Here is a 20,870-nt window from a genome sequence, read left to right on the forward strand (position 1 = left end):
CCTGTGAGTTCTTATAGGGCTACTGTGGATATTCCAACAGTGGAGTCGTTGTTCTAGGGGGTCTTTGCCGGCTTTGCGCCCGTTCAAAAATATGTTTTTGTATCTTGTTGAAAAAAAAACTAACGGGACCATTCAGTTTATAGAAGAAACAGCGTAGCAGACAGAGAAGGCCTTTGCATGGACTACTTCATGCCATGGCAAGATTGTGTATGTTTATATGTGAGTAATACGCCCTTTAAAAACAGTCACGTTCAAGCAGATAGCAGAAGGGAGTCAAAATGAGAAAAACAAATAAAGACGAATGAAAATGAAGGGACACTTTCATTCAGAGGGTCTAGTAGTCTCCAGTCTGCTTGCCAAACAGTACCCTATTCCCTCTGAGCTAGTAGTACCCTATCACTGAGGTGGAGACAGTGTCACTGTGGGGGAGCATCACTGCGGGGGAGGGGGCATCGCTGTGGGGGAGCATCACTGCAGGTGAGGGAGCATCACTGTGGGGGAGCATCACAGCAGGTGAGGGAGCATCACTGTGGGGGAGGAAGCATCACTGCAGGTGAGGGAGCATCACTGTGGGGGAGCATCACTGCAGGTGAGGGAGCATCACTGTGGGGGAGCATCACAGCAGGTGAGGGAGCATCACTGTGGGAGAGGAAATGACTGTGGGGGAGCATCACCGCAGGTGAGGGAGCATCCCTGTGAGGGAGCATCACTGTGGGAGAGGAAATCACTGTGTGAGAGCATCACTGTGGACAAATAAGTCTTGTGGGTTTGTTGTTGTATTGTCTGAGTCCCAAAATGACACCCTTTCCCACTTATAGTGCACTACATTTGACCAGGGCCCACAGGCATCTATGAACTATATAATGAATAGGGGGCCATTTTGAACACAAGCATTGTACTCTGTTTGACTGCAACCATCACAGAGATTGTTGGTCACAAAAATTACATTCATTATTTTATTTTGTGTTTCAGCATTTTGTGTTTTTTTATATATATATATATATAGTTGACTGTGATTAGAAAATTGATCTGATGTAAAACATTACTTGATTGTATAAATTGAATGTGAATTGAGAAGGTTGAGAATGTGGTCAGGAGATGTGGTCAGAGATGTGGTCAGAGATGTGGTAAGAGATGTGGTCAGGAGATGTGGTCAGGAGATGTGGTCAGAGATGTGGTAAGAGATGTGGTCAGGAGATGTGGTCAGGAGATGTGGTCAGAGATGTGGTGAGAGATGTGGTCAGGAGATGTGGTAAGAGATGTGGTCAGGAGATGTGGTCAGGAGATGTGGTCAGGAGATGTGGTAAGAGATGTGGTCAGGAGATGTGGTCAGGAGATGTGGTCAGGAGATGTGGTCAGGAGATGTGGTCAGAGATGTGGTAAGAGATGTGGTCAGGAGATGTGGTCAGGAGATGTGGTCAGGAGATGTGGTCAGAGATGTGGTCAGGAGATGTGGTCAGGAGATGTGGTCAGGAGATGTGGTCAGGAGATGTGGTCAGAGATGTGGTAAGAGATGTGGTCAGGAGATGTGGTAAGAGATGTGGTCAGGAGATGTGGTCAGGAGATGTGGTCAGGAGATGTGGTCAGGAGATGTGGTCAGGAGATGTGGTAAGAGTTGTGGCCAGGAGATGTGGTAAGAGATGTGATCAGGAGATGTGGTAAGAGTTGTGGTCAGGAGATGTGGTAAGAGATGTGATCAGGAGATGTGGTAAGAGGTGTGGTCAGGAGATGTGGTAAGAGGTGTGGTCAGGAGATGTGGTCAGGAGATGTGGTCAGGAGATGTGGTCAGGAGATGTGGTCAGAGATGTGGTAAGAGATGTGGTCAGGAGATGTGGTCAGGAGATGTGGTCAGGAGATGTGGTCAGAGATGTGGTAAGAGATGTGGTCAGGAGATGTGGTAAGAGATGTGGTCAGGAGATGTGGTCAGGAGATGTGGTCAGGAGATGTGGTCAGGAGATGTGGTCAGGAGATGTGGTAAGAGTTGTGGCCAGGAGATGTGGTAAGAGATGTGATCAGGAGATGTGGTAAGAGTTGTGGTCAGGAGATGTGGTAAGAGATGTGATCCGGAGATGTGGTAAGAGGTGTGGTCAGGAGATGTGGTAAGAGGTGTGGTCAGGAGATGTGGTAAGAGGTGTGGTCAGGAGATGTGGTCAGGATTTGTGGTAAGCTATTAAACAGAAAGGAAAACAAAATGTCACTGTCTGTCTGTCTGTCTGTCTGTCTGTCTGTCTGTCTGTCTGTCTGTCTGTCTTGTCTGTCTTGTCTGTCTGTCTTGTCTGTCTCTCTGTCTTGTCTGTCTTGTCTGTCTTGTCTGTCTGTCTGTCTTGTCTGTCTGTCTGTCTGTCTGTCTTGTCTGTCTGTCTGTCTGTCTGTCTCTTCACAGCTCTGAGACAAACACTTTAAAAACCCTTAACTCATCCTATGAGCCCTGAGTTCAAAATACCATCAAACTGTCTCAGCTGTGATTTAGTGGAAGATGATGCAATTGGTAGCTGCTCAGTAATTACATGTGTCGTTGATAGACGTGTCAAGCCACACACACTTAAGCAATAAGGCCAGAGGGGTTGTGGTATATGGCCAATGTACCACGGCTAAGGGCTGTTCTTAGGCACAACACAATATAATGGGCATATATCACAACCCCCCCGAGTTGCCTTATTGCTTTTATAAACAAACGTAAATTGAGAAGTAAAAATAAATGTTTTGTCATACCTGTGGTAAATGGTCTGATATACCACGACTGTCAGCCAATCAGCATTCAGGGCTCGATCCACCCAGTTTATAATAACATTTAGAGAACAGGTGAGACAGCAGAGACACTAAATCTCTTTTAAAAGTGCCACTAAGATTGTCCATAGAGCAGTGATGGATATAGATGGTCAAAGGCACAGCTTACCTTCCCCCTAATCCTAAACACAGTAGGTACACGCTAATGATAGCCCCGAGATTTTACAGCTGTTATATCGTCCAGCGTGGCAGATCTACAGACGTTAGGAGTTTTATTATCGTGCGGTCGGAAAATGATCGAATGACAAGCTGTAATGTGAAGTGAGCACGAGAAACTCTGTTTGGAAACTGTTTCAGCCTAACCGGAGTTCACAATGAGAGCAATTACCCAACGGTGATTGCCACTGGCAATGCTGCACACACACACACAGACACACACACACACACACACACACACACACACACACACACACACACACACACACACACACACACACACACACACACACCACACACACTGTACCTAAATGAGCCAAACAAGCTGGCTTTGCTGACTACTGTTACTAAAGCCGTATAACCACACACACACATAGAAATACACACACACACACACACACACACACACACACACACACACACACACAGAGAAACACACACACGGCAATTGAGCCATATAAACCAGCCTGCCTTCAGAGGGGAGGTTTTACCCATTACGCATTACCAGTAAGCCTGTAATTCTGACTAGTTAGAAACGTAGCCTTGTTCTTGTTAAATAACCAGATCTACTCAGCTATGACAATTGATTTCATCAGCAATAAAATATATTACAGTTTTTTCCAACTGCTTACACAAAATCTATCCTAAAAAAATCTATCCTGCAGTGTTACATTTTGAAGGAGATGTGAGGCATTTTGCATTGTATGTGTGCAGTGGGTGTAGAGTTTTGGAAAAAGGAGACAGTTTTGAAAACGTGTGTAAGCAGTTGGAAAAAACTGTAATAGTTTTTCCAAGTATAGTTGAAAGAGTTTGTTCCTTTAGATCTGTAGTTGATTGAAAACAAAAAACAGAAATACCTTATTTACAGAAGTATTCAGACTCTTCGCTATGAGACTCTAAATTGGGGACAGGTGAATCATGTTTCCATTGATTTTCCTTGAGATGTTTCTACAACTTGATTGGAGTCCACCAGTGGTAAATTCAATTGATTGGACATGGTTTGGAAAGGCACACAACTGTCTATATAAGGTCCCACCGTTGACAGTGCATGTCAGAGCAAAAACCAAGCCATGAGGTCGACGGAATTGTCTGTAGAGTTCCGAGACAGGATTGTTCCGATGCACAGATCTGGGGAAGGGTACCAACATTCATCTGGGGAAGGGTATCAGTCATTAATCAGATATTCCTCATTGTCCCAGTGCTTCAGTCATTAATCAGATATTCGTCAGTGTCCCAGTGCTTCAGTCATTAATCAGATACACATCAGTTTCCCAGTGCTTCAGTCATTAATCAGATATTCCTCATTGTCCCAGTGCTTCAGTCATTAATCAGATATTCGTCAGTGTCCCAGTGCTTCAGTCACTATTAATCAGATATTTGTCATTGTCCCACTGCTTCAGTCATTATTCAGATATTCGTCATTGTCCCAGTGCTTCAGTCATTAATCAGATATTCGTCAGTGTCCCAGTGCTTCAGTCATTAATCAGATATTCGTCAGTGTCCCAGTGCTTCAGTCATTAATCAGATATTCGTCATTGTCCCAGTGCTTCAGTCACTATTAATCAGATACACGTCAGTGTCCCAGTGCTTCAGTCATTAATCAGATATTCGTCATTGTTCCAGTGCTTCAGTCATTAATCAGATATTCGTCAGTGTCCCAGTGCTTCAGTCATTAATCAGATATTCGTCATTGTCCCAGTGCTTCAGTCATTAATCAGATATTCGTCATTGTCCCTGTGCTTCAGTCACTATTAATCAGATATTTGTCATTGTCCCAGTGCTTCAGTCATTATTAATGAGATATTCGTCATTGTCCCAGTGCTTCAGTCATTAATCAGATATTCGTCATTGTCCCTGTGCTTCAGTCACTATTAATCAGATATTTGTCATTGTCCCAGTGCTTCAGTCATTAATCAGATATTTGTGTCCCAGTTCTTCAGTCATTAATCAGATATTAGTCAGTGTCTCAGTTCACTGTAAAGGGAATAGAGTGTAATTTGGGGAGCACACCGAAAACACAACCACTGAGGAATAAGTGTCAAAAAATGTAATGCCTCAAAGGGGTTTTGGGGGTTCTGTCAGCATCACGGCTGTGCGTCAGCCAACACAGTCCCCCGACCCCCTGACCCAGGTCGCTACGCTAGATCAGGTTCCTTTTATCTCCCTGTCCCTCTGACGTACACACTATGTGCTCCACAGGACACGTCTGCTGGTCACACACACACACTCATCAACACGCACACCCACCCATGCCCATGCCCATACACACACACTCACACACACACACACACACACACACACACACACACACACACACACACACACACACACACACACACACACACACACAATCTACTCTAATTAGGTTGATGGTATAGAGAAGATAGGAAGACAACCCAGTGGTGGACCTTGGCCGAGTTTTACATTGCACCTGTGTATTAGATTTCATCCCATGCAGGCTGGGGACTTAGAAGGCAAAACTTGGACGGATAGGTGAGGGAAAGACCAGTTGAGAACAGACAGAGCGTGAGGGATGGCTTTAGACCAGACCAGTAGAGAACAGACAGGGGATGAGGGATGGCTTTAGACCAGACCAGTAGAGAACAGACATGGGATGAGGGATGGCTTTAGACCAGACCAGTAGAGAACAGACAGGGGATGAGGGATGGCTTTAGACCAGACCAGTAAAGAACAGAAATGGGATTAGGGATGGCTTTAGACCAGACCAGTAGAGAACAGACAGGGGATGAAGGATGGCTTTAGACCAGACCAGTAGAGAACAAACAGAGCGTGAGGTATGGCTTTAGACCAGACCAGTGGAGAACAGACAGGGCGTGAGGGATGACTTTAGACCAGACCAGTAGAGAACAGACAGAGGAAGAGGGATGGCTTTAGACCAGACCAGTAGAGAACAGACAGGGGATTAGGGATGCCTTCAGACCAGACCAGTGGAGAACAAACAGAGGATGAGGGATGGCTTTAGACCAGACCAGTAGAGAACAGACAGGGGATGAGGGATGGCTTTAGACCAGACCAGTAGAGAACAGACAGGGGATTAGGGATGGTTTTAGACCAGACCAGTAGAGAACAGACAGGGGATGAAGGATGGCTTTAGACCAGACCAGTAGAGAACAGACAGGGGATTAGGGATGGCTTTAGACCAGACCAGTAGAGAACAGACAGAGCGTGAGGGATGGCTTTAGACCAGACCAGTAGAGAACAGACAGGGGATTAGGGATGGCTTTAGACCAGACCAGTAGAGAACAAACAGAGCGTGAGGTATGGCTTTAGACCAGACCAGTAGAGAACAGACAGGGGATGAGGGATGGCTTTAGACCAGACCAGTAGAGAACAGACAGGGGATTAGGGATGGTCAAGGTCAGAGTTAGAGTTAGGGTTCAAACACACTATCTTTCTTGAATGAGTAGGGAAGAGAGGATCCATTTAAAAAGTATTAGATCCAATCAAATCAAAGTGTATTGGTCACGTGCACATGATACAGGGTGTCAATGGTACAGTGAAATGCTGACTGGCAAGCTCTCCTCAACAGTGCAAAAGAGTAGTAGAACATGTCATAATGAAACAGGGAAGAGCTGCTTGGTGAGTGTTTCTGTGATGGGTTTGTTCCTCACTATCACTGTGCATACAAACACACACACACACCAGACACAAACACACAAACACACACACAGACACACACACAAACACACACACACACCAGACACACACACAAACACACACACAAACAGGCTCACAAACACAAACACACACATACACAAACACACACACACCAGACACAAACACACAAACACACACACACACACACACATACACAAACACACACACACACCAGACACAAACACACAAACACACACACACACCAGACACAAACACACAAACACACACACAGACACACACACAAACACACACACAAACAGGCTCACAAACACAAACACACACATACACAAACACACACACACATCAGACACAAACACACAAACACACACACACACACATACACAAACACACACACACACCAGACACAAACACACACACACACACACATACACAGACACACACACGCAAACACACACACACACACATACACAAACACACACACACACCAGACACAAACACACAAACACACACACACACACATACACAAACACACACACACACCAGACACAAACACACAAACACACACACACACACACACACATACACAAACACACACACACACACATACACAAACACACACACACACACATACACAAACACACACACACACACAAACACACACATACATACACACAAACACACACACGCAAACACACACAAACACACAAACACAGACAGACACAGACACACACACAGACACACACACAAACACGCACATACACACAAACACAGACAGACACAGACACAAACACACAGACACACACAAACACACACACAGACACACACACAAACACAAACACAGACAGACACAGACACAAACACACAGACACACACAAACACACACACATACACACAAACACACACACAGACACACACACAAACACACACGCACACATACACAAACACACACAAACACAGACAGACACAGACACACACACAAACACGCACATACACACAAACACACTCACAAATACAAACACACACACAGACACACACACAAACACACACACAAACAGGCTCACAAACACAAACACACAAACACACACACAGACACACACACAAACACACACACAAACAGGCTCACAAACACAAACACACAAACACACACACAGACACACACACAAACACACACACAAACAGGCTCACAAACACAAACACACAAACACACACACAGACACACACACACACACACACAAGAACAAGCCCTCATTGAGATTTCCAGTCATGTCTGCCACTGTGAGGGTCACGTCCTCGTCCTCTTCTCTCGTCCTCCTCCTCCTTCTCCTCCTTCTCCCCTTCTCTCCTCCTTCTCTCCTCCTCCTCCCCCTCCTCTCCTCCTCCACAGCAGATGTCTCTTTGTCTCCAGGCCGGCTGGCAAAACTGAGATAATCTGGACTAAATTAAATTTGAAACTGAAGCCATGTCATCCATGAAGGCCTCACAATAGGAGAAAAGGTATGTCTTTCAGGGAAGGAGAGGAGGAGGCAGGGAAGGAGGGAGGGAAAGATGCATGGAAGGAGGGATGGAGAGGAGGAGGCAGGGAAGGAGGGAGGGAAAGTGGCATGGAAGGAGGGATGGAGAGGAGGAGGCAGGGAAGGAGGGAGGGAAAGTGGCATGGAAGGAGGGATGGAGAGGAGGAGGCAGGGAAGGAGGGAGGGAAAGTGGCATGGAAGGAGGGATGGAGAGTGGCAGGCAAAGGAGTAAAAGAGACAGGGAGGGAGAGATGAAGAGAGGCAGAGAGGGAGAGAGTGAGGGAGGGAGGTCTTGGCTGGTTAACAGCACAGTGGTCAGACAGTAAATCTAGCATTAGGTCACCATTCCATGTCAAAGTGTGGCTTCAAACGTCCAGCAATATAAAAGATTGATTAGGCCATTACGTAAAAACCCGTTCTCCTAAAAATCCCATAACTGCTGTTTTGCTGAGAGTTACATTGCATTCAGACTCTCACCAAGAACTGATGCCAAATAGCCTACATACCAATGGAGCACAACAAAATAACCTACCCAGTTGGGGAATAGATTGAGTGGTGTAGTCAATTGTTTCACACTAAAATGTTGTAAAAAAAACAACAAAAAATTTCCATCACAAACCTTAAAGTGCTTTTGTAGCAGCATCAAAAATAAGTTGCTGTCATAATTTCACTCCCTTCTAACTCACTCAGTGTTTTGATTAAATTAGTGAGACAACATTAGTTCCCCCAAACAACATGTAGAAGAAGTCTGACAACTAAAATAAGCCGGCTCTAATGGGGGCTTTGGCTGGGTGGCTAGGTCTGGTGGAGAGGTGGCTTGAAGGCTGGGTCTGGAGGGCTGGCACTGGTGGCGAGGTGGCTGGAGGGCTGGGACTGGTGGCGAGGTGGCTGGAGGACTGGGTCTGGAGGGCTTTGACTGGTGGCGAGGTGACTGGAGGGCTGGGACTGGGGGAGAGGTGGCTGGAGGGCTGGGTCTGGGGGAGAGATGGCTGGAGGGCTGGGACTGGAGGGCTGGGACTGGGGGCGAGGTGGCTGGAGGGCTGGGTCTGGAGGGCTGGGACTGGGGGTGAGGTGACTGGAGGGCTGGGACTGGGGGCTGGGACTGGGGGCGAGGTGACTGGAGGGCTGGGACTGGGGGAGAGGTGGATGGAGGGCTGGGACTGGGGGCGAGGTGACTGGAAGGCTGGGTCTGGAGGGCTGGGACTGGTGGTGAGGTGGCTGGAGGGCTGGGTCTGGAAGGCTGGGTCTGGAGGGCTGGGACTGGGGGCGTGGTGACTGGAGGGCTGGGTCTGGATGGCTGGGACTGGTGGCGAGATGGCTGGAGGACTGGGTCTGGAGGGCTGGGACTGGGGGAGAGGTGGCTAGAGGGCTGGGACTGGAGGGTTGAGTCTGGAGGGCTGGGACTGGAGGGCTAGGACTAGGTTGAGAGGTGGCTGGAGGGCTGGGCTGGGTCTGGAGGGTTGGGTCTGGAGGGCTGAGTCTGGAGGGCTGGGTCTGGAGGGCTGGGACTGGGGGCGAGGTGACTGGAGGGCTGGGACTGGGGGCGAGGTGGCTGGAGGGCTGGGTCTGGAGGGCTGGGACTGGGGGCGAGGTGACTGGAGGGCTGGGACTGGGGGCGAGGTGGATGGAGGGCTGGGACTGGGGGCGAGGTGACTGGAAGGCTGGGTCTGGAGGGCTGGGACTGGTGGGAAGGTGGCTGGAGGGCTGGGACTGGGGGCGAGGTGGCTGGAGGGCCGGGACTGGAGGGTTGAGTCTGGAGGGCTGGGACTGGAGGGCTAGGACTAGGTTGAGAGGTGGCTTGAAGGCTGGGTCTGGAGGGCTGGCACTGGTGGCGAGGTGGCTGGAGGGCTGGGTCTGGAGGGCTGGGACTGGTGGCGAGGTGGCTGGAGGACTGGGTCTGGAGGGCTTTGACTGGTGGCGAGGTGACTGGAGGGCTGGGACTGGGGGAGAGGTGGCTGGAGGGCTGGGTCTGGGGGAGAGATGGCTGGATGGCTGGGACTGGAGGGCTGGGACTGGAGGCAAGGTGGCTGGAGGGCTGGGTCTGGAGGGCTGGGACTGGGGGCGAGGTGACTGGAGGGCTGGGTCTGGAGGGCTGGGTCTGGGGGAGAGGTGGCTGGAAGGCTGGGTCTGGAGGGCTGGGTCTGGAGGGCTGAAACTGGGTTGAGAGTTGGATGGAGGGCTGGGACTGGGGGCGAGGTGACTGGAGAGCTGGGACTGGGGGCGAGGTGGCTGGAGGGCCGGGACTGGAGGGCTGAGTCTGGAGGGCTGGGACTGGAGGGCTAGGACTAGGTTGAGAGGTGGCTGGAGGGCTGGGCTGGGTCTGGAGGGTTGGGTCTGGAGGGCTGAGTCTGGAGGGCTGGGTCTGGAGGGCTGGGTCTGGAGGGTTGGGTCTGGAGGGCTGGGTCTGGAGGGTTGGGTCTGGAGGGTTGGATCTGCAGGGTTGGATCTGAAGGGCTGGGTCTGGAGGGCTGTGTAGTTGGAGGTTTGCGTCTGGGAGCGATGTGGTTGGTTGGATTGACCTTGGGGCGAGGTGGAAAAATAAGTGATGGCATGTTGACCAGACTCCCTGGCTGGACGACCTGTCTGGCTGGACTGGACTGGTTCCCTGGGTGGACTAGACTGGTTCCCTGGCTGGACTGGACTGGCTCCCTGGCTGGACGACCTGTCTGGCTGGACTGGACTGGTTCCCTGGCTGGACTGGACTGGTTCCCTGGCTGGACTGGACTGGCTCCCTGGCTGGACGACTTGTCTGGCTGGACTGGACTGGTTCCCTGGCTGGACTGGACTGGTTCCCTGGCTGGACTGGACTGGTTCCCTGGCTGGACTGGGGAAAACCCTCTCAACACTGGACACACTAGTTGTAATTATGGTCTAGGCTGAGAATAGCAGCGAGGCGGAGGGAGGGAGGGAGGGGATGACCAAGCTAGTTTCCACCACTGTAATAAGGTGTTGGCTCGGTTGGTAAGCCATGCAGGGAGGGAGGGAGGGCGGGAGAGAAAGAGAGGAAGAGAGAGGGAGGGAGAGAGAGAGAAAGAGAGAGAGAGCGAGAGAGGCTGTGTCTGCCCTAGCCAACCCTGGTCCTCCAGGACCTCACTGACCACAGGCTGTTCTGGGGCTGGAATAAAGCACTTAACCAATTACAGGGGGGCGGGGGCCTTCCTTAGGTCCAGGGTGTTCCAAGTGTTTAAAAGGTGCTAATAGAACCGTATACGACCACATCCCCCCCACTGGGCCAAGGTTGGCTGACTCCCTTGGTTTTACACACCTATATACATCATTTATATACTGCATGGTTATATACAGAATTATTAAACTAAACTTTTGGTCTTTTACAAGCAACACTCTGAAACTAAACTTGTCTTGGGGTCTTTTACGAGCAAGATTTTGTTGTTGTTTGGCAATGAGAGAGAGAATTTGGATATCGTATTTGTTCTAACAGTAAATATGTCTTGTTGAATAAAGTCATTCAAAGTCAAATATTTGTTTAGTGTAGAACAACAATAAGACTGGATTGAATGGGACCGTAGCTTTTGTTTACCACTTATGTTTTCTCATAATAGAGGATCAGAGAGAGGTTAGACTTTGACTGGTTTAGAACGTTCAGTTCATTACCCACAGTTCAATAAGGTGATTACAGTCTGGTTATCAGGAAGTAGCCCGCTTAGCGACAGGGTCAATGTTCAGCGAGATGAATTAATGAACGGATCAACATGGTTTAACTGTTGCAACACAACAAAATCAGATTGGGATTGGAAAAGTATATATAACCAATCGTATTGCTGATTTTAGATTCTAAACATAAGGTAATTCGGAGAAGAAGAAAAAAAGTGTTGGTTGAATAAGGAAAACATTCACTGTGTCAGTAATGACACCCTATGGGCCCTGGTCAAAAACACTACATTACAGGGAAGAGGGTTCCCATTGGGACGCAGACTTTACGCCTTTGTACAACAGATGGAACATGGCTGTTTTATGGGTTTTTATGTGTTTGGTTTTCATAATTTTTGGGGGGGTTGTAGATTTATTTAGAATTCAGAACTGTTACGTAAAGAGATTAGATCTGACCTTTTGGAGCTCAATGCATGTTTCTACAGTACAAACAGAAGTATATTATTAGCACAGTTTACCAGTCCTCATCTCAACAGAACAATTATAAAATGTCAAACCACAATGCAGATGAGAGTTTATATTTTGTTCAGACAGTTTTTTAAAAACGGTTTATAATCCAGACTGAAACAACGGGGTTTATAATCCAGACTGAGACAACAGGGTTTGTAATCCAGATTGAGAAAGCAGGGTTTATAATCCAGATTGAGACAACAAGGTTTATAATCCAGACTGAGACAACAGGGTTTATAATCCAGATTGAGAAAGCAGGGTTTATAATCCAGATTGAGACAACAGGGTTTATAATCCAGACTGAGAAAGCAGGGTTTATAATCCAGATTGAGACAACAGGGTTTATAATCCAGACTGAGACAACAGGGATTATAATCCAGACTGAGACAACAGGGTTTATAATCCAGACTGAGACAACAGGGTTTATAATGCAGACTGAGGCAACAGGGTTTATAATCCAGACTGAGACAACAGGGTTTATAATCCAGACTGAGACAACAGGGTTTCTAATTCCATTACATAATGATTGTGCCATACAGCTTGGCTCGTTGTGGGGCAGGGTTCACTAGGCCTCAGGGGACACCTGTGTGTGTGTGTGTGTGTGTGTGTGTGTGTGTGTGTGTGTGTGTGTGTGTGTGTGTGTGTGTCTGTGTGTGTGTGTGTGTGTGTGTGTGTGTGTGTGTGTGTGTGTGTGTGTGTGTGTGTGTGTGTGTGTGTGTGTGTGTGTGTGTGTGTGCGAGCGTGTGAGAGCGTGTGTGTGTGTGCGTAATTGAAACAATAACAAAACGTGTGAAACAAGCTTAGATTTTGGGTTCTGATGTGGGTACGACAGCTGAACTAATCTTGTGAGGCATTTATAAGTTATATTCTTCAAGAATCAATAGATGTACATCATTAATTTAAAGGGGGTTTAACAAAGAAGTTTTAAATAGAATAAATACCCATCATTCATCTGCCTTCAACACTACTGTGTTTTCGACCCACGGACAACGTTTACTTTGTCTTTGCAAAAGTATTCTTCCATACGAGGCCTTATTCCCTGAAGTGTGACGGTCAGAATGTTTCCTAAAACAGCCTGTGGAACCACGAGGTACGAAAGCGATCCTAAAAACACACCATGTAGCTTTGATTAAAAAAAGAACCATGACAACTCATAAGAAAATAATGAACTTGCTACGTTGTGATGTCATTTTTTTTATGCCGTGTGTAGAATACCTCACCTAAAAACGGAATGGATTCAGCGGAGCTACAGCGGCGCCTAAGGAAGACGAGAGGAGAGTAAGAGGAGAGTATGGAGGAAATCTGCCATCTTCTCCGCCAGCCTATCCCTACTCCTCCGAGGCCAGGTATCGTAACCCATAGCCCTCCTTCATTCATATCCATGTCTGGAAGATATGATGGTTCGCCTGGGAAATGTCATGGATTTCTGATGCAACGAGGCAAATACATTGAGCACAACCCCACTAACTTCGTCACCAGCAAGAGCAGGGTGGATTTTGTTGTGTCTCTACTCACAGGCAAAGCCGTGGATTGGGCCACCGCCAGATGGACTGCCAACAGCACAGAACTCAGATCCGAGACCCATTTCCACACCCTCTTCAAAGAGGTATTTGATCACTCTCCCTGCGGTTACATAGAACTTCAACAAGGACGCAATTCAGCTGCCGAGTATGCCCTCGAGTTCCGCACCATGGCTGCAGGGAGTGAATGGAGTAAAGCTGCTTTACTTACTGTCTACCGAAGAGGGCTCAACAGGGAACTTCCGTCTGAGTCTTCCAGAGCCCATGCAGTTGGGCCATGCCCCTGTCCCATGTATCGAACGTCAAAAGCAGATCCAAGAAGGGCTCTGACTATACTGTGGCGTGAAAGATCATCTACTTAGCTATTGCCCTGTTTGCCCCCCCCCCCCACCCCCACCGACGGCGAGGTGAGAAGGGTCCCGCCGCTGTCGTGCAGGTAGGCGTGTCCTTCTTTCTAAATATCTCCCAGAAGCAATTGTCCGTCCCAGTATTGATAACCGTGAAGAGGGTTACCAAGTACGTAGAAGGCTTGATAGATTCGGGAGCAGCAGGTCATTTATCGATCACCAGCTAGTACAAGAGCTTGACATTGATCTGACACCTGTCACCCCTCCCTTAAGGATTAACACCCTGGACGGGCAGCCATTGGGAATGGGCTTCATTGCGCACCTAACACTGAGCGTCACCCTCCAGGTTGGAGTCATCCACATCGAAACCATTCAACTCATGGAACGCTCATCCCCCAAACAGCCACTCATCCTCGGACACCCCTGGCTTTGTCATCATGATCCTGCCATCTCGTGGCAACAAGGTGAACTACTGTCCTGGTCTTCTACCTGCTTCACCAGCCTACCCTGCAGAGCCACCACCATAGAGGACCCTGCCTCGGCAGTACCACCCACCATACCATCTGCATACGCTCAGTACAGCAATGTCTTCAGCAAAACCAAGTCCTCCACTCTGCCACTACATCGCCCAGAAGACTCCATCTCCATTAACTTACTCCCTGGAGTGTCCCCACCGGAGAGCCGTGTTTACCCCCTATCTATCCCGGAAAATTAGGCAATGGAGAACTACATTGACGAATCACTCAAACGGTTTAATTAGTCCTTCTTCCCCGGCTGCGTCCAGCTTCTTCGTTGGAAAAAAGGACGGTGGTCTCTGTCCATGTATTGATTATCTTTCCCTGAATGACATCACGGTCAAGAACCGTTTCCCTCTCCCTCTGATCCCAGGGACCCTTGAACAAGTGGGCTGCGCCAACATCATTACGAAACTCGACCTGCGAAGAGCATATAATCTTGTCCATATACGTGAAGGCGACGAATGGAAAACGGCCTTCATCACCGCTCGAGGGCACTATGAATACCTGGTCATTCCCTACTGCCTTACGAACGCCCTCGTTGTCTTCCAATCCTTTATGAACGAGGTTTGCCAGGATATGATCAACCACTTTCTCATAGTCTACATTGATGACATCCTGAATTACTCCTGCTCCCTGAAGGAATACATACAGCATGTGCAAACGTTTCTTCAATGGCTCCTTGACCATAACTTTTATGTGAAGACTGAAAAGAGTGCCTTCCATGTAAACTTCCTCGGCTTCATACTGACACCTGGAAGGGTCAGCATGGATGAGAACAAAATCACCACCGTCAGTAACTGGCTCAAACCCACCACTGTTAAGGAACTCCAACGTTTCATTGGGTTCCCCAACTTCTATCGCGGTTCATTCAGAACCTCAGTTCTACGGCCGCTCCCCTTACTGCCCTTACCAGCAAAAAGACCTGGACCCTTCAATGGATTGATTCCACCCTGATGCCTCTTCACCTCAGCCCCTGTCCTTTGCCAACCTGATCCGACCATTCCTTTCACCCTGGAGGTGGATGCCTCCGAAGTAGGAGCCAGACTCTCACAGCGGGTGGGAACACCTCCCACATCACATCCCTGTGCCTTCTTCTCCAGGAAGTTATCCCCCGCTGAGAGAAATTAAGATGTGAGGAACATAACTCCTCGCCATCAAGCTGGCCCTCATGGAGTGGCGCCACTGGTTGGAGGGCGCACAACATATCTTTCGTCAATTAGAATTTATCAGAGGGGCCAGGTGGTTAAACTCCTGACAAGCCTGCAGGGCTCTCTTCACACGCTTCCATTTTCATGTTGCTTACATTGCGCGAACCACCAAACTTCTAGCCCGGAGGTTCTGGTGGTCCTCACTGGCATCCGACGAAAGGGATATTATGTACTCTCCTGTCCAGTCTGCGCCCAAACCAAAAGCCCTCGTCATCTCCCTTCAACCTTTGCCAATCCCTCACAGAACCTGGTCCCACATGGCTGATGACTTCTACAACTTCGTTGTAGATTTATTTAGAATTCAGAACTGTTACGTAAAGAGATTAGATCTGACCTTTTGGAGCTCAATGCATGTTTCTACAGTACAAACAGAAGTATATTATTAGCACAGTTTACCAGTCCTCATCTCAACAGAACAATTATAAAATGTCAAACCACAATGCAGATGAGAGTTTATATTTTGTTCAGACAGTTTTTTAAAAACGGTTTATAATCCAGACTGAAACAACGGGGTTTATAATCCAGACTGAGACAACAGGGTTTGTAATCCAGATTGAGAAAGCAGGGTTTATAATCCAGATTGAGACAACAGGGTTTATAATCCAGACTGAGACAACAGGGTTTATAATCCAGATTGAGAAAGCAGGGTTTATAATCCAGATTGAGACAACAGGGTTTATAATCCAGACTGAGAAAGCAGGGTTTATAATCCAGATTGAGACAACAGGGTTTATAATCCAGACTGAGACAACAGGGATTATAATCCAGACTGAGACAACAGGGTTTATAATCCAGACTGAGACAACAGGGTTTATAATGCAGACTGAGGCAACAGGGTTTATAATCCAGACTGAGACAACAGGGTTTATAATAATCCAGACTGAGACAACAGGATTTATAATCCAGACTGAGACAACAGGGTTTATAATCCAGACTGAGACAACAGGGTTTCTAATTCCATTACATAATGATTGTGCCATACAGCTTGGCTCGTTGTGGGGCAGGGTTCACTAGGCCTCAGGGGACACCTGTGTGTGTGTGTGTGTGTGTGTGTGTGTGTGTGTGTGTGTGTGTGTGTGTGTGTCTGTGTGTGTGTGTGTGTGTGTGTGTGTGTGTGTGTGTGTGTGTGTGTGTGTGTGTGTGTGTGTGTGTGTGTGTGTGTGTGTGTGTGCGAGCGTGTGAGAGCGTGTGTGTGTGTGCGTAATTGAAACAATAACAAAACGTGTGAAACAAGCTTAGATTTTGGGTTCTGATGTGGGTACGACAGCTGAACTAATCTTGTGAGGCATTTATAAGTTATATTCTTCAAGAATCAATAGATGTACATCATTAATTTAAAGGGGGTTTAACAAAGAAGTTTTAAATAGAATAAATACCCATCATTCATCTGCCTTCAACACTACTGTGTTTTCGACCCACGGACAACGTTTACTTTGTCTTTGCAAAAGTATTCTTCCATACGAGGCCTTATTCCCTGAAGTGTGACGGTCAGAATGTTTCCTAAAACAGCCTGTGGAACCACGAGGTACGAAAGCGATCCTAAAAACACACCATGTAGCTGTGATTAAAAAAAGAACCATGACAACTCATAAGAAAATAATGAACTTGCTACGTTGTGATGTCATTTTTTTTATGCCGTGTGTAGAATACCTCACCTAAAAACGGAATGGATTCAGCGGAGCTACAGCGGCGCCTAAGGAAGACGAGAGGAGAGTAAGAGGAGAGTATGGAGGAAATCTGCCATCTTCTCCGCCAGCCTATCCCTACTCCTCCGAGGCCAGGTATCGTAACCCATAGCCCTCCTTCATTCATATCCATGTCTGGAAGATATGATGGTTCGCCTGGGAAATGTCATGGATTTCTGATGCAACGAGGCAAATACATTGAGCACAACCCCACTAACTTCGTCACCAGCAAGAGCAGGGTGGATTTTGTTGTGTCTCTACTCACAGGCAAAGCCGTGGATTGGGCCACCGCCAGATGGACTGCCAACAGCACAGAACTCAGATCCGAGACCCATTTCCACACCCTCTTCAAAGAGGTATTTGATCACTCTCCCTGCGGTTACATAGAACTTCAACAAGGACGCAATTCAGCTGCCGAGTATGCCCTCGAGTTCCGCACCATGGCTGCAGGGAGTGAATGGAGTAAAGCTGCTTTACTTACTGTCTACCGAAGAGGGCTCAACAGGGAACTTCCGTCTGAGTCTTCCAGAGCCCATGCCCCTGTCCCATGTATCGAACGTCAAAAGCAGATCCAAGAAGGGCTCTGACTATACTGTGGCGTGAAAGATCATCTACTTAGCTATTGCCCTGTTTGCCCCCCCCCCCCCCCCACCCCCACCGACGGCGAGGTGAGAAGGGTCCCGCCGCTGTCGTGCAGGTAGGCGTGTCCTTCTTTCTAAATATCTCCCAGAAGCAATTGTCCGTCCCAGTATTGATAACCGTGAAGAGGGTTACCAAGTACGTAGAAGGCTTGATAGATTCGGGAGCAGCAGGTCATTTATCGATCACCAGCTAGTACAAGAGCTTGACATTGATCTGACACCTGTCACCCCTCCCTTAAGGATTAACACCCTGGACGGGCAGCCATTGGGAATGGGCTTCATTGCGCACCTAACACTGAGCGTCACCCTCCAGGTTGGAGTCATCCACATCGAAACCATTCAACTCATGGAACGCTCATCCCCCAAACAGCCACTCATCCTCGGACACCCCTGGCTTTGTCATCATGATCCTGCCATCTCGTGGCAACAAGGTGAACTACTGTCCTGGTCTTCTACCTGCTTCACCAGCCTACCCTGCAGAGCCACCACCATAGAGGACCCTGCCTCGGCAGTACCACCCACCATACCATCTGCATACGCTCAGTACAGCAATGTCTTCAGCAAAACCAAGTCCTCCACTCTGCCACTACATCGCCCAGAAGACTCCATCTCCATTAACTTACTCCCTGGAGTGTCCCCACCGGAGAGCCGTGTTTACCCCCTATCTATCCCGGAAAATTAGGCAATGGAGAACTACATTGACGAATCACTCAAACGGTTTAATTAGTCCTTCTTCCCCGGCTGCGTCCAGCTTCTTCGTTGGAAAAAAGGACGGTGGTCTCTGTCCATGTATTGATTATCTTTCCCTGAATGACATCACGGTCAAGAACCGTTTCCCTCTCCCTCTGATCCCAGGGACCCTTGAACAAGTGGGCTGCGCCAACATCATTACGAAACTCGACCTGCGAAGAGCATATAATCTTGTCCATATACGTGAAGGCGACGAATGGAAAACGGCCTTCATCACCGCTCGAGGGCACTATGAATACCTGGTCATTCCCTACTGCCTTACGAACGCCCTCGTTGTCTTCCAATCCTTTATGAACGAGGTTTGCCAGGATATGATCAACCACTTTCTCATAGTCTACATTGATGACATCCTGAATTACTCCTGCTCCCTGAAGGAATACATACAGCATGTGCAAACGTTTCTTCAATGGCTCCTTGACCATAACTTTTATGTGAAGACTGAAAAGAGTGCCTTCCATGTAAACTTCCTCGGCTTCATACTGACACCTGGAAGGGTCAGCATGGATGAGAACAAAATCACCACCGTCAGTAACTGGCTCAAACCCACCACTGTTAAGGAACTCCAACGTTTCATTGGGTTCCCCAACTTCTATCGCCGGTTCATTCAGAACCTCAGTTCTACGGCCGCTCCCCTTACTGCCCTTACCAGCAAAAAGACCTGGACCCTTCAATGGATTGATTCCACCCTGATGCCTCTTCACCTCAGCCCCTGTCCTTTGCCAACCTGATCCGACCATTCCTTTCACCCTGGAGGTGGATGCCTCCGAAGTAGGAGCCAGACTCTCACAGCGGGTGGGAACACCTCCCACATCACATCCCTGTGCCTTCTTCTCCAGGAAGTTATCCCCCGCTGAGAGAAATTAAGATGTGAGGAACATAACTCCTCGCCATCAAGCTGGCCCTCATGGAGTGGCGCCACTGGTTGGAGGGCGCACAACATATCTTTCGTCAATTAGAATTTATCAGAGGGGCCAGGTGGTTAAACTCCTGACAAGCCTGCAGGGCTCTCTTCACACGCTTCCATTTTCATGTTGCTTACATTGCGCGAACCACCAAACTTCTAGCCCGGAGGTTCTGGTGGTCCTCACTGGCATCCGACGAAAGGGATATTATGTACTCTCCTGTCCAGTCTGCGCCCAAACCAAAAGCCCTCGTCATCTCCCTTCAACCTTTGCCAATCCCTCACAGAACCTGGTCCCACATGGCTGATGACTTCATCACAGACCTTCTTGAATCATCTGGTAACACCACCCTCCTTGTCATAGTATATCGTTTTTCCAAAATTTGTCATCTGGTTCCTCTTCCTCATCTACCTAACGCCATGGAATTGGCGGAGTGTATGTTCCGTCTGTATGGGATTCCGGAGGACATCGTCTCTGACTGCGGGCCCCAGTTTGTCCCCCAGGTGAAGCGAGCCTTCTTTGACCGACTGGGGGTCGCCCTCAGTCACTCCTCCGGGTACCACCCCCAGACCAATGGGCAGACGGAACGACTGAACCAAGAAATAGGGAAGTACCGCCGCCAACAATGTTCTGCCTCTCCACACGACTGGAGTCGGGATATGGCCTGGGCCAAATACGCTCAGAACTCACTCATGCACTCATCCCTCCGCCTTACTCCGTTTCAGTGTGTCCTTGGTTACCAACCCCCCCATGTTTCCCTGGGAGGCGGAGCCTGGTACTGTCCCAGCTGTTGATGACTGGTTTCGGCGTAGTGAACGGGTATGGGAGAGAAGCTCACTTGCATCTACAGGAAGCTTCTAATACCCAGAAACGCTTTGCCGACAGACTCCGACGACCTACGCCACTCTTTCATCGTCCTTCCATGTCTCTGTTAAAACCGGCCACCTACAGTCCTCTTCATCCTCTAGTAACCCGCAGTGCGCCCCGACCGTTTGACGTCGGAGGGGAACCTGCCTACGCCATTCAAGCCATCCTTGATTCCAAACGCCTGAGTTCGCATCACTACCCAGTGGACTGGGAAGGTTAT

General features: G+C 48.5%; 1 protein-coding gene across 1 annotated transcript; it reads right to left on the bottom strand.

Moving 5' to 3' along the window:
- Nucleotides 1–8,888: 8,888 nt before the first annotated feature.
- Nucleotides 8,889–17,825, bottom strand: LOC139408072 (uncharacterized). The gene is made up of 4 exons (XM_071151889.1): nucleotides 17,756–17,825; nucleotides 15,586–15,711; nucleotides 13,728–13,835; nucleotides 8,889–10,912 (listed from the first exon to the last, which is right to left on the bottom strand). Exons 1-4 carry the CDS (start codon nucleotides 17,823–17,825, stop codon nucleotides 8,889–8,891), a joined length of 2,328 nt encoding a protein of 775 aa, XP_071007990.1.
- Nucleotides 17,826–20,870: the final 3,045 nt, after the last annotated feature.

This window comes from Oncorhynchus clarkii, chromosome 4 (assembly GCF_045791955.1).
Source record: "Oncorhynchus clarkii lewisi isolate Uvic-CL-2024 chromosome 4, UVic_Ocla_1.0, whole genome shotgun sequence".
Classification (NCBI taxonomy): Eukaryota; Metazoa; Chordata; class Actinopteri; order Salmoniformes; family Salmonidae; genus Oncorhynchus; species Oncorhynchus clarkii.